The sequence below is a fragment of the Papilio polytes genome, unplaced genomic scaffold (genome assembly GCF_000836215.1).
Source record: "Papilio polytes unplaced genomic scaffold, Ppol_1.0 DF824146.1, whole genome shotgun sequence".
Lineage (NCBI taxonomy): Eukaryota > Metazoa > Arthropoda > Insecta > Lepidoptera > Papilionidae > Papilio > Papilio polytes.
In genome coordinates this window covers 1,430,019-1,454,923 of record NW_013525058.1, presented here as the reverse complement: position 1 = coordinate 1,454,923, position 24,905 = coordinate 1,430,019, and the positions used below count along the sequence as shown (strand labels likewise).

Sequence of the window (24,905 nt, the reverse complement as noted above, 5' to 3'; positions counted from 1 at the left end):
TTTTGGTGTTTCCAGCCAAAAAGCAGCGCTATGGTTTGGTAGTGAAAATTACTGTTAAAGAACGAAAAGCATTTTTTTTAACGTTTATTTTTTTCTGTACTACTGCAATGTAGAAGTTGTGAATAAGGTTGTAATAAAATCATTTTTTTATTTTGATTACGATTTGGTTTTAAAGCAATTTAAAGGGCAATTTAACTCTCTGTTGATTTTTTTAAAGGCAACACAACCGATTATATGGAAGGTGTACATGGACGTAATAAATCGGTGTCACCTAGGAAATAATATTGATGTTTTATACCTTTAAAGTTATATTGCAGGTATATTTCTTTCTTAAATGTGCTAGGAATGTAAAGTATTGATTAAATTGTTCTAAAAGTTTACAGTGCATGTGGCAGTGTGTTTTGACAGATGACATAGGTGTTGATATTTTGTTTATATTTCAGGATGATCCATAATTTTGTTGTGAGTTTGAGGTAAATGGATAACTTATCCATTAAATGATCAAAAAATGACCAAAAGTCAACACTTAATACACCCGTGTATCGGTTGTCATGAACGCTAAAGATTTGAGAACCGATTCTGCTCTGGGTGGACATATCAACGATGGCAGCACAAAGTACGCCCAGAGCGGCAATCCCCTACAAAATAACTCCAAACCATATCAAGATATTGGTGCTAATCCTTTGGCTAAAGTGGATGTACAGACCTCGCGGCCGTGTGCGATCATCGGACCCGATCGAATATTGCCGTCTCCAAACTGCAACGACGGTTTTGCGAAGAAAATATTATCTGACTCTTGGCCATGCTCAGACAATATATATCGGCAACCTCCAGACTATCCTCATAAGATGTCGGAATATCAGCCGCCAAGAAACATATCTCCTAGACAAACATTCCAAGAAAACATGCAAAGAATAATGGTGACACCTTACAATACATCAAAAAAAGTTGATGAATCAAACTACCCTGCAGACAGAAATGCTACTATGCTAAAAAATATTAAAGTGAATTTGCCTTCAGAACCAAAGTATTGTGATGTGCCTTATACAATTGGTCCAGCTTGCAATGAGCAAAAAAACTTAAGAGTTACAGAAATTCCTGTGGCTAATTTAAATCCTGGAGTTCCTCGAAATGGCCCTCATGGATGGCCAACTAATAATGTTAATGTCAGACCACTAAGACCTTATGGTGCTCCTGAACTCTACCAGTATTCTGATTATCCCAGTTGTGCTGGTCCAAGACCAATGCCAATTATAAGACCTCATCGAACAGTTCAAGAGGACCACAGCCGTCTGTATCCAGAACAGTATTACCAAGATCCTAATGTTCGATTTAGGCCATATCCAACAAAGGGGAGGTACCCGCCTGGCAGGTATGATTATATTAGTAATTATCCAAATTCATTCCATGCACCATTCCCACCTCATGCCTTTGATCCACAAAAATCTGCCCCACCACATTCTTATCCTCTCTATCCACAAGTTCCAATTAAATATATTGACAGAAGGATGGGGGAACCAATAATGGATGCATATCAAAGGCCTAGTCCTCAAGCAAATTTGAATGTTGCATACCGTAACCAAATAATTCACCCTCCTTATGGGCCACTGCAACCAAATTGTATACAAAATAATATGTTCCCTTATCCCTCTGATAGTTCCAAATCAGTGATACCAAACAAATTACCTTACACTAACAACAATAAGATATATCTTGATTATGAAGCATCACAGAGTAAAAAAATCTCAGTTTCTGATAGTATGTACTCAAATGATGCTAATCATACAAAAACTATGAATGGTGAAATTGTTTACCCTAATTATCCGCCTGTTAATATGCATGGAATTTCTCAGCTACCACTTTATCGAAAGGAAAATGTTCCTATGAAAAATTTTGATTATGTACCTCATTTAAGAAATTTGGACCCTTCAGTTAATTTTCATAGCCCATTATTGAGACATCCTTTACATTTCTCTCCAACTGCTGTTGCAATTTCTCCATCTGATTCAAATACTAGCAATGATACAGCCCAGACACATACAACTCAAGAAGATTGTGGTTATGTAAGTCAATCATCAACTGCAAGTGTAAGAAGCTTAGACTCACATATCAATGGCTTTCCAAATGATCATCACACTTACAGACCACCTGATTATAGATATGGATATTTACCTAGAAATGTCACAGCTCAAGTTCCTAATAGTAGTAAAAGTTCTAAAGTAAAAAAAGACTTGAATGTAAGACAATTTTTACAAATGTGGAATGAAGGGGATGATGAAACCAATGAACAGACCAAGGAAGAAACACTTTCAAAAGGTAGAGATGATTTAAAAAACTTACAGAATCAGCATGAAAGTGCAAATAAACAGGAACAGCTTTATGTTTTGGGATTGGTAAATGTACCAAGTGAAGAACTAGCTAAATATGACCATATACAAAAAATATCGAAATTACCTGAAAATATCAAAGGTTATAATAACATTGAGTTACTTAACCAATTCGAAGAAGCTATTGAATCTACAAATATGAGACCATTCAATATGAAACAACAAAAGGAGTATAATGCTCCTTTAAAAAGTACTATGACGAAACTACCAATGAATGCTATACCCCGACCAGTATCACCTCTAGATGTTGAAGCGAAAATAAGCCAGTCAGTTATTCATAAAGAAGTAGGATGTAACTTTGAAATAAAGCTTTGCAGCCCGAAAATGTTAAATGCTGAAAATGCTACTCCCATTCAAAACATATTAGATGAAAGAATAATAGAAAAAGTATCCAATCCTATTGCTTCAAAACCAATACTCTTAAATAAAACTGATAAAAGTAATATTGACCGAAGTTTTGCAAATGCACAAAGTCTAAATCTTGAAAATGCTTCAAGAGATATTACAAGTTGTTCTATGGATAATTTACAGTTCAGAAATGATAATTCCTTAGATCCTGACAAACCAAATTATAATTTACAATATTTGGAATACTCAAGTGTATGTTTAGCATCTTTACCTCGACTAGATAATGATATTGAATTAAATTTTCCCGAAATTAATCAGCAGTTTATAAATGCTAATAATATGGAATCAGTGAATTCGCCTACACCTGTTAAAGACTTACCTATATTGGATTCTGAACAGAAAGACAAAGGCAGCACTTTGAATAAAATTGAAAACTCAAATAAATTATCGCTCTTTTCTCCAAAAGCAGAAGTTGAAAACAATGTTTCAAAACTAAGCAAATATCGCAAATTCAGGAAAAGTGACATAGAATCTAAAGAAAGCCAATTAAGTCCCGTAACTAAACCACAATTCAGGACGGACAGTGTTATTATAAAAAATCCGGATATGAATAAAAATAATGAAAACGAGTGTAATATTATTCGTGATTGTAATGCCGATAACGAGCACGTTACCAAAAAGCAAGAGTTGGTAACGGACGATAGTATTACGTCGCCTCATACTCTGCAAGACGATGAAAGTATGAAATTTCTAAATCAAAGTAATTTTGATCAGGAAGATTGTAATGTCTTGCCAAAGATAAATAATGATCTGGAAGAGTCTAGTTTGTCTTCAGATATTGCAATTGACTTTAGCCTAAATAGAAGCAATATAGAATCAACGAGGGATAGTTCTCTAAAGGATAATATTAATGAGTCGTTGTTAAATTTAATTGATGACGAGATCAATATTTCTGAAGCATTCGATAAAGCTGAATTGTCTACAAACAGTAGCATCAACATACCAAATGAAGATGAGAGTTCGAATCATAGTGAAGAAAAAACAAATTTACAATTACTGAAGGACCTTGGAGAAGAAGAGTTTTCCGATAAAATATTACCATCACAATCTAATGTTACAGAAATGGAAGATGAAAAATGTCTTGAAACTGAAAATGACATAATGTTTAATTCAGAAAATACAAATTTAAGTATATCAACTAATACAGTTGATACAATTATTGATAAAAATGAAAATAAAAATGAGGATGTTTTATCAGAAGAATGCAATATCCAAGATTTTATTTCTAATAAGGATTCTGAAAATATTACTCATGTAAGTTCACAACCTGAAGAATCAAATTGTATTGATGAAAATGAAAATTCTGATCTTGCAAAAGAAAGTTATTCAAACATAGATAACGACTTTGAAAGTAAAATTTTTTACCATGGTATGTCTGAAAAAGAACAAGACGTACAAGAAGATGACAGTAATTTGATGATGTCAAATAAAATAATCGCGTCAGAAGTCGATTTCAGTAATAATAGTGAAACTTCCGAGGTCCAGTTGAATGTACCTCCAAACACTTCAGAGGAACCTACACTTTTAACCGATTTAATGTCGTCGGACGTAAAAAGTAATAAAAACGAAAACACTAAATGTAGTGAAGCTCTTGAAGTATCCACGCCAGTTTCGAATAGAGATGTTTACTTTAACAAACGGTTATATTCGAGAATAATTCAAAACCTTATAATACGTAATGAGGAGGCAGTATTAAAAGAAAATAAATCATTACATGAATCAAAAATAAGTCTTACCTATGAAGATAACGTTATCGATACTCATAGTTGCTCTAACAATCCTATAAATGACGATTATACAAACAATTCAACATTGCCTATCTCTGAAAAATTAGAAGTTTCAGAACATTCTGAGTGCACAGATCCCAATCATACTGAAGATATCTCAGTACATAAAAATGATACGAATGCTTTCACTGCTACACTGGAAATAGACAATACTATTTCTAATAATGATAAAATAGGTTATAGGGATATTGATGATGATCATATTATATCTGAATGTGAAGATGGAGCTATAATAAAAGAAACATTGATTAGCCCAGAACATGTTGATAGTTCTGTGGTAGATTGTGAGGCAGAAAATTTTACTAATGATTGTGTTTTAAGCAAAGAAAACAGTGAAACTGTAAACGCCGAATCGACCGAGGAAAGTTTTGATAAAACGGAAGAAAAACAATCATCCTGTAACGTTGAAGAAGAAGCTATAATTAAATCTGATGTAAGCATCGACCGTCGTTTGCGTTTAAAACGGTCTTTGTCTGATTCTGCTTTAAATACGTATACCAACGAAGACATTAAACCAATGAACACTGAAAACATGTATACGATTCCAAGAAAACGTAAAAAGATTAATCCTTGTGAAATGATGGAACCACATTTAATTGCCCAAAACTTATGCGAAATTATTCAAACGAATCGTCGTAATTCCATCTCCACTCTATATGACGAGGAAAATGTATCCTTTTGTATCCTAATCGATAATTCATGTGTTATAACAGAAGATACAGAAGAAGAACAAAAAATTTGCTTGGCTGAAATATCTGAAGATGTCTATGAAAACGAATTGAAAAACGACTCTACATTTGAAACAGAGAGTATTATATTTACAAATGAAATACCTAATATTGAAACATGTTCTGTGAGTGAAGTTATTGATACAGATACTAAAATTGATACAGACAGTGAATCAATCGATGATGTAAATGATTTTGTTCAGGAAAACATCGAGCAACACACAGAAAGTAAAACTGTTGGTGAAGACTCCTGGATTGAAGACGTTGCATGTGTAGAGACCGTATTTAGTGATAACATAGCTGAAGATGTAGTTCTTGATGCGCCATATTCGCCAAGTGACAGTGTATTAGACTTTGATATCGAAGAGAAAAATGAATCCCTAATTTACAATGACAATGAGAATATAGAAAAAATAAAATACATTTATGGCAGTGAAATGTGTACCGATGATGCAGAACTTGTAGAGACTTTGTACAGAACTCCGCAAATGGACGTGACAAAAACTCTTATTCGTAGAGAATCTCAGTATTCAGATGAAAGCAATCGATATTACGATAACGATTCATTGGAAAAAGTTTTGTCGGAATCAAACGATAGTCCATATGCATCTGACATAAAGTGTAACAGAATTAAGAATATCTCGCCTAATATATCAAAGTCAGCAACAGAACAATATGATAAAGAAAGGATAAATTCCAAATCACCACCAGGGAATGTTGTGAATAATAAAAGCGACTTCACTGATTCAGACTTCGAAGATAATCTACATAAGTCGTTGGAAAACACCATATACCAACCAACGCAATATGATATAGTACATTCATGTGAATCGACTTGCGACAGTGCGATAACTTACCACCATAAAGATGAAAGCCCGCGATATTCGAGCTCGCCCGAAGTGTCCTCCACCACGTCTGAAGAGAAAAGCTGTGGCATTCTATTAAAAATAACAAAGTGTAATGGATCCATATCATCTCAAATAAACGATTTTAATACAAAAAGTACAAGTAAAATAAGTAAATTGTCTGAAAATAATGAACTAGTAAATTATCATAGAACAAGACCACTTCTAACAAAAGCCGCACAAAAGTACATTCCCCCTTTGAAAGAAACTATACGCCACTTAAAGGTTAAACTTCCTTTGCCACAAAACAGTCTCAATAAATTAAAACTTTTAAAAATAGCTAAAGATAAACCAAAGTCAGAGGAACGTCATAACAAAAGTAATGATTTGTTTAAACACAATTATCCAAAGAAGAATAAACCAAAGTTTGAAGATGTCCTTAAAAGCATAGATGAGATCCAAATAAAAAGGCATAAAGAAAAAAATAAGAGACACAAACACTCTATTCCTAAAGTAGTTATTAAGAAAAATGAAAACGGTGCTCATTACGCGAGCACATCGAGCGATAGGGACGCGTACAATCCAGACTTGACGGGAAGAAAATGGCAACCATGGGTATTTATAGAAAAAAACTATTTTGTCGACAAAATGGCTTTAAATAACAAAGCAAAGGCCATATATAGTTATAGAAAAAATACTTATGTGTTAGCTGAGAAATTTAAGAAATACAAATCTGTTAATAATGCAAAGTTCATTATAACACCACCAAAGTTGGAAGACATATCTTCTGGTAAATTAAAATATACAATACGTTTAAATCATAATTACTAAGGTAATTTGTATGCGTTATATTTAGGTTTTTCTTGTGTATAGTAATGGTTAATCCATTTAATATCCCACCACATGAAGATGGTTTACATTCCTTCTATTTATTTATCCCATAGTTACCCAATTTATTTATCAACTTAATAGATGATAGCATTGAAGCCAAAATTTAATTGTGATTAATTACAAAGATATATTTAGCTACTTTATTTGTAGTGCAATTTGATCAGATCTGTATTTTGTTATGTTATTTCAAATTTTATATATAGTTTTTCTGCTATAATCATTCCATAAGTTATTGTTTTTATAAAATTGTGTCCAAAAAAAAACTTTGTATGTAAATATTGCTATTATATTTCAGTAAACTTTATAATACAAATATCTGTTGGTATTTGGTATAATAGATTTGTTATTAATATATCATTATTGTAAATACTGTTAGGAGATATTAGAGTGATATTTATATTGAAGCACTTTTACAATTGATAGAAAGTTTATTTTTTAAGAATTAAGACACCCGCGGGATCACCATAGATTTTTGAATATAAGATAATATTGGTATGTTAAGCATCATATAAAGGTTTTTCTATAATTCATGAAAAACTGTTTTGTTATTACCTGAGAGAAATTGTTATTATGATCGTAACATTACGGTCAAATATTGCTCACATAAGTTTAAGCACACTAATTATAAGTGAAGGATATACTATTAATATAGTATAAAAGTACAAAGAGTGCACTATATTTATTGTAAAGTAATGCTTATTGAATACGATATATTTATACAAATTTTATAATGTCACTATTTAATGGCATTATAATCAGGCTATGTTGTTAGAAAATATTAACAATACTCACACATGGCTAAAAAGCTATGTAATTCCACTGGCTTCTGCCAATTTTCCTTTTTCAATACGCAAATGAAATATGTAACGTGTTTCTAAAACTCAGTGCCTCAAATTAAGTGTCTCACTTTGTCCACTTTTATCTGTTTTAGGATATTACCAAAGCACTAATATAACGTCCTAAAATATATCCATGTGCAGTTAAATGTACAGCATATAGTGCCTTTAAACGTAAAGTTTCTAACCATTGTTATGCAAGAATGTTATTGTAAATCTGATCATTTTAATTATGAACTATTGTATGCTTTTTGTAAGATAGAATATATTTATTATTGTTCCTAAATGTAAAATGTCCAAAAAAGGCTTTGGCAATGTTAACCCTTTTACTCGTACACGGTTGATGTTTATGGTTAAAAAATTGTGCAGTCGTAACTAAAAGTAATGCGTAGCATTTTACTATTTGCTACAAACTGTTTAAGTTACGCATTTACTAGTGTGTGTTGCGATATTTTCGTGGTAATAGTAGTTAACAAGTTTCCGCGGATTATTTTGCTATTGATGTGGGCACGGTGTGGCAACCCGTCGTTTCAATTTGTACGGTTTTGGGACGGTCATGCCACACTTAACTTGTGTTAAATCGCTACAGCCGAAACCATGTACGTGTGAAAAGGCTTTAACGGAGCGAGTAAAAAATTAGTGTCGGAAGATGCGCGTAATTTTAACATGTATTTTATGCGTATACACCATGCAAAAATTCACTATGTTTTTGTAATACATTTAGCAACGGTCCAGAGAAATGTATTGTTTCTAAAGCATATTATGATCTCACTTAGGCAAATCCCGTTTTAGCCTTCTGCGTGTTAACGCCTATACATGTTTCTATGGATACACTATTTTTATACTGTATACAGGGTGTTGAATAAATATACCAAAAATGTGCTTTTATCTTTTAGCAAGTGTTGCCTTCGTAGATAGTTGTTAAGCATAGTTAATTTACAATATGTGTATTAACTTTAATTGTATATTATGTAAGTGTGAGTGGTTATAGGACTGTCTATTTATCAAAGATAATCTATATGTTAAGGGGATTAAGTTAATTAAGTATAAGTTTATTAGAATTTTTAAATATTTAACGGTATGGTTTTACCTTGCTCATTGTAGGAGCCAATCTTTTATTGTGTACTGTATAGTTAGGTTGTGTTGTGAATTTTGCGAAGTTGGCCACATTGGCATGTTTATAGGTTAAAGCCAAAAATTACGGCTCAAAATAACTCATGTATATCACAATAACAACTAACACCCGTGAAATAAAAATAATAAATTTTACATGCCATACCTGGGAGGCTCAATTTTATGAGTTTTTGGATTTCGAAATGTTGTAACATGTTAATTTCGTCATTGTGTTTTTGAATTCGATGTATGTTTGTTACGCACTGTTGACTGGATTGTTAAGTTTATTTTTTGCACATCGTTGGCCATTCTTATAAGATAATTAATAATATTTTACTGTGGTTAAAAGCACTGTTTAGTTAATGGTAAAGGAATAATATTTATAGTCGTAATATTTGTTTTGTCGTTTAACGTTAATGCATATCTTTATGCCAGTAACGCACGTGATAGTGTTTCGTGATAGACGTTATGTGTTAACTCGAACCACGCACTCGCTCCGAACGTTCGGTAGCCACTTCGTGTGTGTTCGTGTGCGTGGATATCAAAAATATTTTAAATGGGTATATTGTTTTTTGAGTGGTAACTAGTTTTGAGAAATGTTCTGAAATTGACCAAATAAATGTGTTCCAAATAAAAATGCATTGTTTATTCAATTGGTTTATTGAATTCCGTTACACAGGTATGTTGACCTTGACAGCCTCTTGTCGGATAGCACTGATCAGGTCCTGGTTGACGAGGAACACGAACCGGAGACCGGCGATCTGTTGGCAAAGTTGCGATAGAGAAATAAGTAAGTTATAAAAAGAATAATAGTATTCATGGTGGAATTTAGAACAGTGCGCGGTTAATAAGGACAGAGGGAATCGATTTACTTCATCGTACATAAACATTACCAAATATCTGATTCGTTAGAGACCGAGCACCGAATATGTAGTATTTCTGATATTACAAATGGTCACGGGTGGCTAAACTGTTCATTGTAAAACACAAAGACCTTATCGACTAAGCGATTGGCCGCGCGCTACTGCTCCCAGAAGTAGCAGGCCAATCGTACAGTGGAAACAGGGTTATAGAACTACTTACCTCTATAACGCTGTTGTGATTGAGCTTCACCTTGTTGCCTTGAAGGACGGGGCGGCCGTCAACGAATATCGGTCGCTTGCCTTCTGATGACATAAAGAAGTCCCCACTGTTGCGGAGGCGGATCGTTGCCTGTTTCCTCGACACCTTCGCTGCAGGACCTTCCAGCGTCAGGTCCACATCGATGGTGTGATCTCGTGTGCTGCGACCGACCGCAATCTAAATAAAAAATAACATGTTATTAATGACATTAATTAAGAGCCGTACTAATTAACTTGTTAAACAAAAAAGTTTTGGTTATTCAATTTGAATTTTAAGTCTCGAATTAAAAAAAAAACTTTTTTAATTCAAAACACAAAACTAGAAAAACCTAACAGAGCAAGTATACCTACTCACTGTAAAGTTATCAATAAAATTTTAATCATCATGTACGGTAATTATATAAAACTGTACATGTACGTTGTTATATGCCACGATCGCTATTAAATTAATTATTAAGTTAAAACACACGACATTTAATAACTTTAGGTGCTATAAGATAAGTAAAATTCATTTATATAAATACTACATATTTACCGAAAAGTTTTCCTTTTAGATACAAATGTAAATGTATATAATTACAATAATTTATTTAAAGCAATAAGGTCGTTACACTAGTTTGCAATGTGTAGTTTGCATAGCTAAAGTGATGTGTAAAGGTTTACGACGATCAATTGAAAATTATACAGCAAAATACATCATTCAAGTCATTTTTTTGGGTGAAACATGTATATTTTAATTTAATATGGAACTAAAAAAAACAAAATAAATAGCCTATGTGTTTTTCCAAACAATGTCTACTTCTATGGCAAATATCATCGAGATTCATTCAGCAGTTTAGGTCAAAAACTAACAAACATCCATCCATATCATACTGGATTTGATTTGTATTTTCAGTAAAAATTATATCACCTATCACTTACCATTTTACCATCAAAGTATAAGGTTCATAATCTAAAAATTAATAATTTATTTTTATACCATAGAATATTACCACTTTTCACTGAAGCTAATTTTTCAAATAATTTTAAAAGTTGACTATAAAACCAAGAAAATGAATAAGAATGGTAACGAGCCATATCCAGCGAGACAATACAGAATTTAAAAAAAACAATCGTTCTATAAAAAATAATTTACTCAAAATACCATTGTACCTTTAATGTTTATGAAATAATAAATAAATATAAAACGATGAATAACTTCTATAATTATTTCCACGTAGGTTATTCAACATTTGAATAAGAATTTTCTTTGCGACTGTACTCGTGTGGGCTAGTATTGTGTCATAACAAGATATGTAACGTTATGTGAAGATACGTATTGTTTACTTGTTAATTTCACAGATAAGCTATCAGCGTATCTCGCAATGGACAGACACGATTGCCTGAGCGCCGATCGACCGTCACAATATTTAGTACCCAACTGACTACTATACAAAATTCAATAGTGAAAAATATTGTAATTTGTTCCGCATTTATTTTTATGTATATTTAAATAAACGTACCAAGAATGAGGTGAGCCATTCCGGGGATACAGAATTTACTACTCGTCTTTTGTTTTTGTTCGAAATTTATTAAATACAAAACAGAAGCTGTCCGTGATAATTTTTAGTAGTAAGTGATAACAGCTTATCTTTTATTTTTCTTTTTGAGTTTAAACAGGTGATTCGGATCAGCATGAGTATCAAAAGCTGATTGCAAGTCTGCTAAGAAAATACAAACTTCACTTTAAGTTTTCTATTATGTAAGGTTTATGTCACTTTTTAACTGTAAAGGTGCTCTACTAATATAAATGACGAAAGGTTTGAGGAAAATCATTTTATGCTACTTCTACTTCTAACCATTAAGCCTAGCCTTCATTAGATGACTTTTACCAAACCGACCGAAATGCTGACTAAAATTGTGAGTTGTTTTCTTGCTATTAACATAACGATTACATGCTCGTGAACAACAATATAATTCGAAATTGCCAATAAAATAATAACTTTGTATAAAAAAGATAATCTTTTAGTGCCTTTTTCTTATCTCATCCATGAAATTGGTTGATAAAAACTCTGAAAAGAAAGCGAATTTGCTATAAAATGCTTGTCAAACAGTAATAATCAGTTTTAATATATTAATAGGTAACTAGCTCTCGCCCGGGACTCAAAAAAAATAAAAGTAAATAGCCTATGTGTTCTTCCAGGATATCCCCTACTTATTTGCCAAATTTCATAGGGATCCATTCAACAGTTTAAGCTACAAACTCTAACAAACATTCATCCATCTAAACTTTCGCATTTATAATTTAGTAAGATATGGTAATCACTTTTAATATATTGGGTACGTAATATATTTATAGGTAATGTGGCAAACTCGGTATCAAATAACGTGCGATAATGTAAAACAAAGCAATTAATATCGTACAAATGAACACAATGCATGTCGAATTGTTTTGTTCGATACGTATTCGGCGGCGCGCGTTCCGGCGCGGTGCAGCTGGTGACAACGCGCTTATCATGTCTTGCAACGAACGCAAAACTTATCAAAAAGGTATATGTATTTTGCACATACTTTACACACCATCATAATTACTGTAACATGAAAATTTTATTGCATATATGTATACTTTTGCGCAGTGGAAATTTAACATCGACATTACATATTTTTCTATCGACATTAATTAGTCCAGCACTTCTCGTCTTATCCTTAAATAGACGTTTCTTCTTATAAATTATATTTACTTGGAATTAAATATTAAAGTATGGCAACATCTATATCTGCAAACTGTAATTCTAAAGTTACTTTGTGTTAAAGGTATTAGAAGTTGACCAAAAATTTAAATAATCAGTTATTTGAGGTAAAGAAATTTATAATAAATACATTGTACCTATTACATAATTGTTAGTTACAAAATAATATCAATTATTGTCTGGTATACCGTACTATTATTAAAGAATAGAAACTGAATTAAACAGAGCTATCGTGTGTCTAAACCTCGCGGTAATACGTCATAATGTAACACTTCCTTTTCAAATTAACTTGGAAAAAAATTAATTTTCATAAAACCTCGTTTTTCGTTTCCTTTTCGCGTTCGACTTTAAATTCAGCTGTTGATTGTGTTGTGAAAATTAAATTCACTTTAACTCATATATTTATTGAATTAAAATTTTAATGTTGATTTTTATAAATTTTTACTCACATTGTCATAGGTTTGTTTTTAACCTCACAAAAATAATGTGAGAAATTAACTTTATTTTTGTTGTATTTTATTATATTAACATGTTTGTGTATAAGCGTATTGTAAGTGGAAAATTACTGTTTACTTACGATTATTTCGATATCGCCAAAAGATATTACAATTATTTTAACTAAACCCTAGGACCACAAGCTAAAGTCTTAGCACAAACAAATTGAACAGAGAGAAAAAAACTAAGAACAAACTTATATCAGTGAAGTCCTTGAAGTTAATAAGAACAAGTAAAATAAACTAGTTTAATATGTAAATGGTATTTTTTTTTCTATGTTACACTTTTCAAGTCTACAGTAACAATATGGCACCGAGTTAACCGATGATAACACAAGTAAACTAACACCAATATTTAAACAAGTGATGGCAATAAACTATTAGTCATTTGTTTATTTTCATTAACAATATCTTTAAGTGTAAGTGCAAATAAATTGTTTTATCGTACTCAATGTTTAAAGACAACACGGTTCATACTAAACAGTCAAATAAAGCAGAGATAAAATGGCAGTGCCAGCGTTAGAGTAGGACGCGGTATGTCGACTGCCCAGGGCGTTGGACAGAAAGGTCTGCCTTAAATTTACCAATTCAACAGTCTCACATTAAATTGTCTTCCCCTTTCCAAGGTAAACGGGGCATGGAAATATCGCCCAGGGCGCTAGTAACGCTAAAACTAATAGTAATTTGTGAAGTTTTAACAATCAATAACTACTTCGGCTTACTGGTAAATTATAGACATCACTAACAATGTTGTTTATTCAATCTTTATATAGCGTAGAACTTTTGTGGACATTGAAATATTACTTGTCAGTCATTATTTACTTGATTAAAAGTCAACTGGTTCTTAGGTCGACCAGGCTCGATTTGCTATAGTGTTTATAGTAATTATTCAAAATCAATTAACATAAATGGTACTAATTACACCCATTATGTAAACGACAAGGTTTATTGATAACAGGAACACATACTCTATTTGTTTGCTGAATAAAACTTCTAAAAAGTACATTATTGCATACTGAAATTGCTGTAAAACTCACACATGTAAATGTTCATTTAATTTTAGTAATCTCAATCTGAATAAAAACAAAAATGGTTAAATAGATTGTCAGAAAGTACTTAAACTATTTACTGTCAGAAAAAAATGCTAAACGTATATTAGTAAAAAAAAAATATAATTTAACACATAAATTGTTTAAAATAATTACAATATCAAGTAGTGATAATAAAAAACTTTTAAGTACCTCGTCTTAAAAGATTTCGAAGGATTATTGTAAACACGTCGGTAGGGCATTCAAAAAATAAGACACATGAAGTATTACCCAGAACGTGTTCCTCAGATTTGTCATAACTGTACAATCTCCATATCAGAACCTCATCTACAAATTAGCTGCGACATCATAACAAACTGTACCGTTACTGGGTGACGTTGGATCGTTAGACGCAGAGACCGGCAAGTCATGGAGGCAAACAGCCATAAATGGCTGCTACTTTTGCTCGAATGACATGGGGGTTTTTACGGGTATGTAAGTAAAAAAAACCGGTTCCATTGTGATCGCCTGCTTAAACGGTGTCTGATTTTAAAATGCAAGGTGTCAATTGAATTGTATTTTTCCCTAGTGTGTCAGCTTCTGCATATCATCGTGGATTATGCTCGTCGACTTAAAGGTGGGTATAACGAAATCTGTTATCATACGTGGATAATTAACAAAGCCAATAACAATCCTGCGATAATTGAGTTTCGATTTTGTTTAAAGGTGACTTGACTTAGTTGGAGTTTCTTATTGAGGGAAAACATGATGTTAAGTATACACTTACCATAGATCGTTAACAACCAGAATAAGTAGATATTTAGCCAATCTTTATGTTGAAATGATGTAGGCTAGTGAAGGAAGTAAAAATAAGAAAGAGTATACAAAGAAAAGAAACGGTTTCAAGACTGCAACAACACGTCAGATGAAGCCCAGTAGCATAAAAACTAGGACCCTTACGGTCCAAGTATACACTTCGTACAAGCTGAAAGCTACAAATTCGTCGCAGCTAGCTTTACTTTAACAACAAAATAAAAACTCAATATTTTTGAAATTATCTAAAAGCACGTTCGCTTCAACTAATTTATGGAAAGTCGTAATTTTCCTATACTACTTGGGTCATGGTCGTGAGCACTTTTAGCTTGATTTTTAAAATCGTTAAAACCAGCTATGTAATCATCAGCGCGTAAAATTTGTCCAAAACACAGTCGCATAAATAACATTGAAAAGTCTGAATAAATTCGATGTTATCATTACTTCGAGTACTATCTTAATTTTAAATCGTATTTTAATATTTGTGCTGGTTTAATTGAAACTGCTTTTTAGTATTAACATTGTATTCAACAAAATATTTTGTATTTGTCTAGTCTGGTGTAATTTTCAGTTTTTATTTAACTCAGTACTTTTCGAGATAACCCGAAACTAACAATTTATGGACCGACAATGCAATATTCATATAACAGTGAACATATTGCCAGTAACTGTATAAGCGGTTGTCCATTCATGTCTGGTATCCGATAACAATTTATCAGGACCAGCCATCCCTACATTACAGTGAACGTCTGTTAACGATGCGTTTCTGGCTACAGTTGATATTACGAAAAAATGATTGTTCCAGCAATATCGCATCTAATGTTAAAGCGCAATGTGGTAAACAGATGATATTGAATCAGTTTAATAAGTCTTATCTTTTAGAATACTTATTAATAACTTACTTTAATTATTAGTCCACAACATAATAGTTGTTAAAACTATTTCAAGCTGGCAAAACTCTACTGTCTATCTTATGATAATATCATCATCATGATATCATCATCTCCTCTACCTTATCCTACTCCCGTAGGGTCGGCGCACCGGGTTTTCATCCTCCAAATAAATCATCCTTTATCTCAGTTATCACTCCCTTCTTAATCATGTAACCTTTCACGCAATCTATCCATCTATTTGTCGGTCTACCTCTACCCGTGTACCTCCACACTCATGACAAAAACTAAATCATTTAAATACTCATAAGTCATTTCATTTATAACGCCCTTGGTTTAAACACGTCAGTATTATATTTAAAATTATACACAATCTAACAATCTGTCCTCGTGTGGTATTTGGCGTTACGTAGGGGCTTAAGATATTGCCTTATCAAATGTAACAATTATCAGCAGCATTTGAGATAAATTAAGTAGTTAAATACTGTAAAATTGATAACAACTTCTTTATTCTTAGATACAATATTAATGGAATAACATAAGAATTAGTTTTCAATGAGAAACAGGGGCAAGATAGCTCCATGAAAACCAAGTTGATGTATGAATTAAAAAAAAAAACCACTATACTATTATAAAATTGATCATTGACAAAAGGTACCTACCGAGTAGTCAATCTAGTTGGCCGGTGAACCGTTACATCTATAGTAGCTTACCTTTACAATGTTGTTTTCAAGTTGATATTCATAATTATTTAGATATATAATTACTCAGATATTTACATATATTAAGTCGGCCATATAATTATTCAGACCTTTACGCGTGCTGATAAAAGTAACCGACCCTGTGTTTTAACATAGTCATCGCTATAACATCCTGCGGAGGAAACATTAAATATCTAACTAAGAGGAAAAATTATGAAAGTATTATAACATTGTATAACTATATTCTATAATCATTTTAATAATTACATTAAACATCATGATTGCATCATGTGTGTATTTTTAAAAGTAACACCAGTGGTCGAGAAATTGAGAAGCAAAACATTAACAAGGTATGGACATGTTATGCGACGAGAGGAAGGAGATTTAAACCAGAAAGTGTTAGTATTGAATGTGGATGGCTACAAAGGTAGAGGAAGACCGAAGAAAGTTTTGATTGGATTAGAACAATAGGAAAAAATGTATAAAACTCAACACAGGTACAATATTAAAGAAAAAGGATTGCTAATTACGAAAAAACATCAAAGTATTTAATAAAGGATTATAATTATTATAATTTTTTATTGCTTTTCAACCAAATCATATAAGTTACGATATTTATTAAATAAATAAGTTTATCTAGCATTTATCTTATTGCAAAACAACCAAAACCAATACAATCTACCGTATAATACCGTACTCCGTTATCGAAACAATAAAATCGTATTTTATAACTACGCATGTGCGGAATACGAGATTTCGATTAAAAGTAATGTGTAGGCGCAGTAAATTGAACATGGCGAGTTTAATGTCAATGTTGAATCGAAACTTAACATTGCATATAACGGGTATCTTAAAGAATCAAGAACCATGACTTTCAAAGATAGGGCACGTTTGAGAGAAGGTAAAATGGGCGTAATATAATTAAAACCTAATTAGGCAGATAACCTTTACTCAGATCGTTTCTTCACTTGCTGTTTGGTTATCGGTTAAGATATTATGATCATGAACCACAGATACGATAACTTTAAAGGCGCATTTGGCCAATTTTCGCAGTTTCGTGAGAGAAGGTAGAGTCAGTTCTGGCATGAAATGGTAAAAAAAATTAACGAAATGATAAAACACATATGTGGGACACACAATAGAGCAGGGCTGTAGCCTCTAATTATATGATGTCACAAGAAATTGTCATGAATGGATGGAACTTACCTTCAAGCAACTGTTCTATCCAATTTGTCGCTAAGTTATATGAAAGCTATATACGAAATTATTATTACTAGGACATAAACTAATTCAGCAGTAGCTTTCGAACAATTAACATTAAAAGTATGTTTGAATATGTACTTAATACAGGTTTACGGCATATCCGACTAATGTTGATATAGGAAGCCTCAAACAAACAAGTCGGTCCTTGAAATTGGTTCACATTTAATTACAGAATACTTTTATATAAAACTATTTTGGACACGGAAAGTAAACGCATTATTGCCTACGAAAGACTTAGATACAAAAAAAGCATACATTGACCTAATTCCAGTCAAAGTTTACAAATACATGTAGTGCCCACATAATGCGATAAAAGTTAACCCACCACGAACACAATAAACCCTTAAAAGTTTGCAACGAATCGAATGACGTCATACAAACAAGAATAAAACATACAAAGCAATATCGAATATCAAAAAGTAACAGCATAAACACGAGATGCAAACACAAAAAAGCAGTTACCGAATCACACAGAGCTATAAATATCATAAAGTAAAAGAGTAAAAAGTAAAAAAAGAACAAACGTTGAATACTGTCGTACGTAAAGCACTTGACGGATTCACCGGACATGAGCCGAGTTCCATTGAAGTTTACAATACCATCGTCTATTTGATACGCGATGTTTTCAATAAGGCAGAGCGAACGGTGACAAAACAATGGCGATGTTGTGGCAAATGTTGTGTAAACACGAACGCCACGCCGCGTGTTCACAAAACATCGGCAAGTTTCACATCGCCATTCAGATACTGAATACGTACCAATTATGCACAAACCACATACGTGCCGATCTTCATACAATAAATTGTCGCGCTACTGCCTCAGTGAATTATAATAATTATCACGTCTATCTCATGTGTTTAACTGCTTATCAAGATAAAACTAAAGATTAAATAATCACATTGAAATTATATATTGCCCAAACAAGTGAATAATAATAAAGAAAGAAAGGGATGTACCAAGACCAAGGCAAATAGAAAACTGTAATATCTACCTACCACATTTGAATGACAGGCGTGCGCGTATTGTTTATTTTAATAAATAATAATGGAAACAGAGTGTAAGCTGTGAAGCAACCAGCAGACATAGATTTACAATTTCAGTTATATGTTGGTCAAGTATACGTTAGAATGCAAACCCTTTAATTTGGAAGACAAGCTCGAATTGAGATCATGATTTGTATGAGCAGATGTTACATAAATGAACCGCTTCAACGAAAAGAATTTCGCATTAGTAACTCAAAGGAGTGTTGTCAATAGGTTTTGGTTTCTGACCTTTCTTTTTGACTCTTCCTTTCACAGCGATGCTGTCTTTCTTCGGAATGTTGCTTATGTTGATGACGATGGCATTTGGAAAGGCTTTTGTAGAATTTAATTTTAATAGAATAAAAGATGACGAATGAGGTTATACTAAAATCTCTTATCTAACACAGGAGCAAATATAATTGCGCACACATAATAAAAAGATAAGGATGGATTAGATTCGACCATCTTTTTTTACATTATAAGGTTGCAAACGAGCGACCTGAACTCGCCGAGAAATAGAAGTGATCATTGCCCATATAAATCCGATATTTCAGATGCGATGCCTTCCTTATTCAACGGAGAAGGAGACGTACATAAAGAAGATATTTCCCTTTCCTTTGCGTCTCCTCCGCCATCAAATCCACTTTCCCTTCACATCCCTTCCGTATAAGAAAATGGGAAAGGAAAGGGACTAAAATAAGGCCTCTGGCACCACACTCATGAGACTGTATGCGGAATTGCTCCCACTTCACGCCCGTCTTCTGTGTGGTCTTGGTATTACACCTGGCGAGCCGACCCATTCGTGCGAAGATGTTATAGCGGGGTCTACCAATGTAAATCTATATTACCCTCAGTCCGGTTAAAACCTTCAAATTGCAACTGCATTTGGTATACTGGACACTATTACTATTGAGGTTAATCGATAATAAAATATAAACAACGCGATGTTGGACGTCGATCATGACATAGCTGACCGTGTCATTAGGGTTTGCCCTTGAGGACTCAGCCCGTGACATACATTCTTCCATCAATTATACATCGATCAAAATTTCATAACTATTGAAAGTTATTATTAACCTTCCGGTTTGCTTTATTTTCCCTATTGATTTTTACCATCGATACAAATTTATGGGAAGTTATCTGTACCTAAACAAGTAATCAAATCTAACCTCTATCTAACTTACTAAATGTTAGAACGACTAGAATAAATAACAATTTTAAACTTAAAATTTCAAACCATATCATTGATCGTGAACTTCACACATACAGACAGAATAAATTTTTCTATATCGCTTTTAAAAGCATATTTATACCACATGTGAGGTTCACCGTCACCATGGTGACGATTTTCACAACAGATATGACAATGAAGGTCTACTATCTATCAATCATAACTTGTCGAATAAACCACAACTCAAACAGTTTAGTTATTGAAATTATATTCGATATATTTTAACCTACATAACTCAAGCAGTCGGGTATTTCTCTCATGTATGTAAGTTTTTATAGTAATATGTAAGGATATAGTAAGTTGGAGTTTTGTATTTTAACTTCGTAATATTGTAAATGCGGAAATTTAGATGGATGGATGTTTGTTAGAGTTTGTAGCCTAAACTGATGAACAGATCTCGATGTTTGGCATAGATGTAGAGGATAGTCTGTAACACATGGCTACTCACTTTTGTATATTTTTCAATTCCGCGCCGAGTCACGGGTAAAAGTTACTATCTCAATAAAAATAAGCTAATCACGGTTACCGATAGATTGGCTTCTTATCTAGTAAGCTAACAAACTTGTTTTCCAAAGTGGTATTTCTCTTCAAAAACCCAACACTTTAGGTCTGGGTTAAAATCCACACCAATAATTCTTTGTACATATTTATTTCCTTAAATGCTATCAGGATCTTATTATATCCATAAAAAATGCATTAGTTAACGAGTTTTACAAATGAGGATAACCAGGTAACATAGAACGTCGTATCTAGTTTACATATTTACCATGGTTAATTTAAAACGACATACCACGCCCGTAACAAAGAGGGGTAGACAGAGAGTGTACTCCGGACGGGATTTGAAATTGGACTAATACACTTCGCTTATTTCTAAATTCATGTCACATAAGCACGTCGTTTTTGGGTGTTCTTGATACAAGATTAATCAATCTACTACATCGGCCCAGTAGTGTTCGATATATTGATAATCTTGCCTCTTAACAATATTAGTATAGATGTCATAGATGTTTTTCCTTAAACAGAAGAACGCATACCTGCCAATGAGTGTGATGGTAAAATAACCACTAGCGATTTCGTTATTTCCGGTGTTTTTTTTTTTAATATATAACGAGTATTTCTAACTGTATCTATACTAATATTATAAAGATTAAAGATTTGTATTTTTAGGGTTTTGTATGTATTAAAATAACTCAAAAACTACTGGACCAATTTCAAAAATTCTTGCAAAATTAATAATTAATGTTATCACTGAGTAACATAGGATATATTTTTACTATTATTTTTCAATTCACGAGGGTATAGTCGCGAGCAACAACTTGTATAAAATAAACTTAGATTCATATCGATTGATATAAACCAAGTACACGCATCGCAGTTGAGAGCGGTACAACAAATTAGATACTGGTTACTAATTTTGACACCAGCGTGTTACCATAACGTTCGGTTATTTCCCGGTCCGTTTGATAAACAATGTAAACAACTATTATAGAAACAAATTGATAGAATATTCCCTATAAAAATGCGCAATTTTATTACTCATAGCCATTTATACATATGCATTTTAATAGACGGACTCGATGCGCAAAATTTTGGAATCTATACTAACATTATAAAGAGAAAAGATTTGTATAATTGTATTTATAAAAATAACTCAAAAACTACTGGACCGATTTCAAAAATTCTTACACCGTCAGAAAGGTAATTTATCTGTCAATAACATATATTTTTAATTTCACGCGGGCGAAGTCGCAACACCAGCTGGCTTAAAATAATAAAAAAATGATGGTGTGAAACATTAGTAGATTTTTTGATAACATACAAAAATTTCTTCTACCGCTACAACTCAGCTCGAGGCTTATGCTTTGCGTTATTACTTATGACAACAAAAGTTGAATAGCGAACTTAGGCGCATACTTTTCTGTAAGTGGGACACCGCGAAGTGCGCTGACTGTACGCGACATGGTGTTTGCTAGCGAGAGTACTGACCTCGCGCGAGCGCATGAGGTAGCGCACGAGGCGGCCGCGCAGCACGGCCAGCGTGTTCTTGTCCAGCTCCACGCTGCCGCCCGCCACCGACTGCACCAGCACCTGCCAGCGGGACAGCGAGTTCTCCAGCAGCCTTATGTCCTTCTTCTCTATCCTATTGCGATACGTTATATTCATATCTGAATATTTGTAGGTAAAGTCGCAAACTCTCTTTTTGACATTATATATCTTAGTAGACATTTTTTCAGTAATACATGTAAATTTTGAATTCAATGATTTGAAATAAAATTGAAAGTCAGGCTAAATTTATGTACATAACTCTTCTATCATCGCCTTGTTCTTCAAATAAATTACCAAGTTAACTAAAGCTTTAGTTGGGGTAGACTTCGAAGTTAAATATTGGATAAAATCACTTATTGTCTATTAAACAGAAATTTACATGTTGTTATTGTTACCAATAATGTCAAAAAGTTTAGATTAAATCACTGTTCCCTTCGAGTCAGTGTCCCTTTTGGACTCCATACTAAATTATTTAAATATTCTTTTATTTGATTATATGGTTTGAATTTTTACCTGTCCGCAAGCTGCATTTCAATATCAATGCCATCTTCCTTATAGTCTTGTAATTCTGCATCATTCATTGTTTCTTCTGCATCAGAAAATGTTAACACATTGTCGTTTTGATCTGTAACAAAGAGAAAATGAATGATAAGCAAAACTCTTAGTGAAAAACCAAATATTAAATAGAATTAGTTCACCAATAAAATATAATTTACGTAACTTTCATTGCCATTATATCCATTTTAAATATATCAAACTAGCTTTTGCCCATGACTTTATCCATGCAGAATTTATAAGAAATTTAGTATATAATTATGAGAGAGATATGTACTAAAAAGCATTCTTCCATCCATCCAAACTTTCGCATTTATAATAATAATAACTTTCGCCCGCGACTACGCCCATGTGCAAAGAAAACAAAGGTAAGTAGCCTATGTGTTCTTCCAGACTATGCCCCACATCTGTACCAAATTTCGCCTAAATCTGTTCAGCTGAACAAACTACAAACTGTAACAAACATCCATCCATCCAAACTTTCGCATTTCTAAAGTTAAAAAAAGTTTACTTTTAGGCAATGGCTGCACAGTTTGATCGGGAAGCAGCTGGTACTGCTTGAGTAGCTGCCAGTGAGACATCAAAGACTTTGCAGTACGAGACGGATAGAACAAGTGTGGATTCTGTTCTAATAGTTCTTGGAACTTCTCCAATGTTGGGTGCGAGTTCTAAAACAACATTTATCAATAAACATTTCAAATAAATTATGTTGTTAAAAGAACTTTAAGTCAATTCTACAATTTTTGACATTTAGATACGCACTGATGTAGTTAAAGGGAAAATTGTTTATTTTAAATCAATAGATAGCATAGAAAATATAAATGATAATATATAGAAATTTTACGGTCATTTCAAGTGGGAAATAATTACCCAATATTTAAATTAAGACTTAACAAACTTACTTATAAAGGAAAACATTAAAATAAGATTCCTAATAATATTTACACTAGCTACAGTTCCAAGTAAGTCCTCCTCAGCAGTGGAATACAACGCTTGCTGTTGCACAGATGCAACGAGATCTGGATGCAAGTTACGCATAGCGGCAACTGCAATTCTTGATATCTCTGCATTGTACAGCAATGCATACCAACGTGATTGCAGCTCGCCTACAGTGAAGCGACATGAAAACTTAACTCCACGATGCACAATACGCAAATCATTTGTCTGAAATAAATAGAAAAATGCAATTAAAAAACAATGTTAGTGTTTCTACATTATTTAACAGTGAATTAAAATTAAATTCTCAAATATTTTATGAGCAGTAATTAATTACATGAAATAAAAGATTAAATTATTCAAAATAGGACCAATAGTGATGTTAAAATAATATGTACCTGTTGAACTCCTAATATGAGCGCCAGATCGTCTGTGGGTTTCCATCGTCCTAAATCTTTAGTAGATAACTGACTCAATTGTCCTTTACGTCGAGATTTGCGACCAATAAGACCACCACCACCACCTGTTACTTTACTTGACGTCCTTCTGCGGTCTGGAGGTGGCGGCACAGGAGTTGCGGGTGTATTCGACACACCAGAAACCTCCGCCAATTGACTTGTATTCGATTGAGTACGAATTCTTTTGTCGCCTTTGCCTAGAGATGCTCCAGGAAGTCCCAAACTGTATTCTACTAGCTCATCATCAAAACGCCTGCGTTTAATTGATCTTGAAGAGCTTAAATGACATAATAAACAAAGCATTAGAATCGTTTTACAAGGGTATGCGCGTGAATCAAAAGATAGGATAGTTAACGAACCTCCGTCTCTTGTTATTATCTTGAGCTATATCAAAAGCTGGAGTTGCACCAGGGTATTCATTACTATCGGATGCGTTAGACAATGTAGCTGGTAAATCCATTTTTGCTCCCTAAATTCGTGAATTATAGATTGTTTGTTTTTTTTTCATTTGGCGTAAAATGTCAATGTCAATAATAAAAAAGTCTTTTGACAATTTGAAGTGTGATCACAGATTCACAAAAGAACCATTGCTTCCATGTGCTTTTAATTTACTATTATTAAAT

General features: G+C 33.0%; 2 protein-coding genes across 2 annotated transcripts; one reads left to right on the top strand and one right to left on the bottom strand.

Annotated features, from left to right (window-relative positions):
* The first annotated feature begins 229 nt into the window (after positions 1–229).
* Positions 230–9,648, top strand: LOC106111869. The gene is made up of 2 exons (XM_013294035.1): positions 230–317; positions 444–9,648. Exon 2 carries the CDS (start codon positions 552–554, stop codon positions 6,984–6,986), a length of 6,435 nt encoding a protein of 2,144 aa, XP_013149489.1. The 5' UTR covers positions 230–317; positions 444–551; the 3' UTR covers positions 6,987–9,648.
* LOC106111870 (microspherule protein 1) lies at positions 9,637–24,816 on the bottom strand. Its single transcript, XM_013294036.1, has 8 exons — positions 24,642–24,816; positions 24,223–24,559; positions 23,834–24,052; positions 23,400–23,556; positions 22,847–22,958; positions 22,274–22,427; positions 10,079–10,294; positions 9,637–9,756 (listed from the first exon to the last, which is right to left on the bottom strand). Exons 1-8 carry the CDS (start codon positions 24,740–24,742, stop codon positions 9,667–9,669), a joined length of 1,386 nt encoding a protein of 461 aa, XP_013149490.1. The 5' UTR covers positions 24,743–24,816; the 3' UTR covers positions 9,637–9,666.
* Positions 24,817–24,905: the final 89 nt, after the last annotated feature.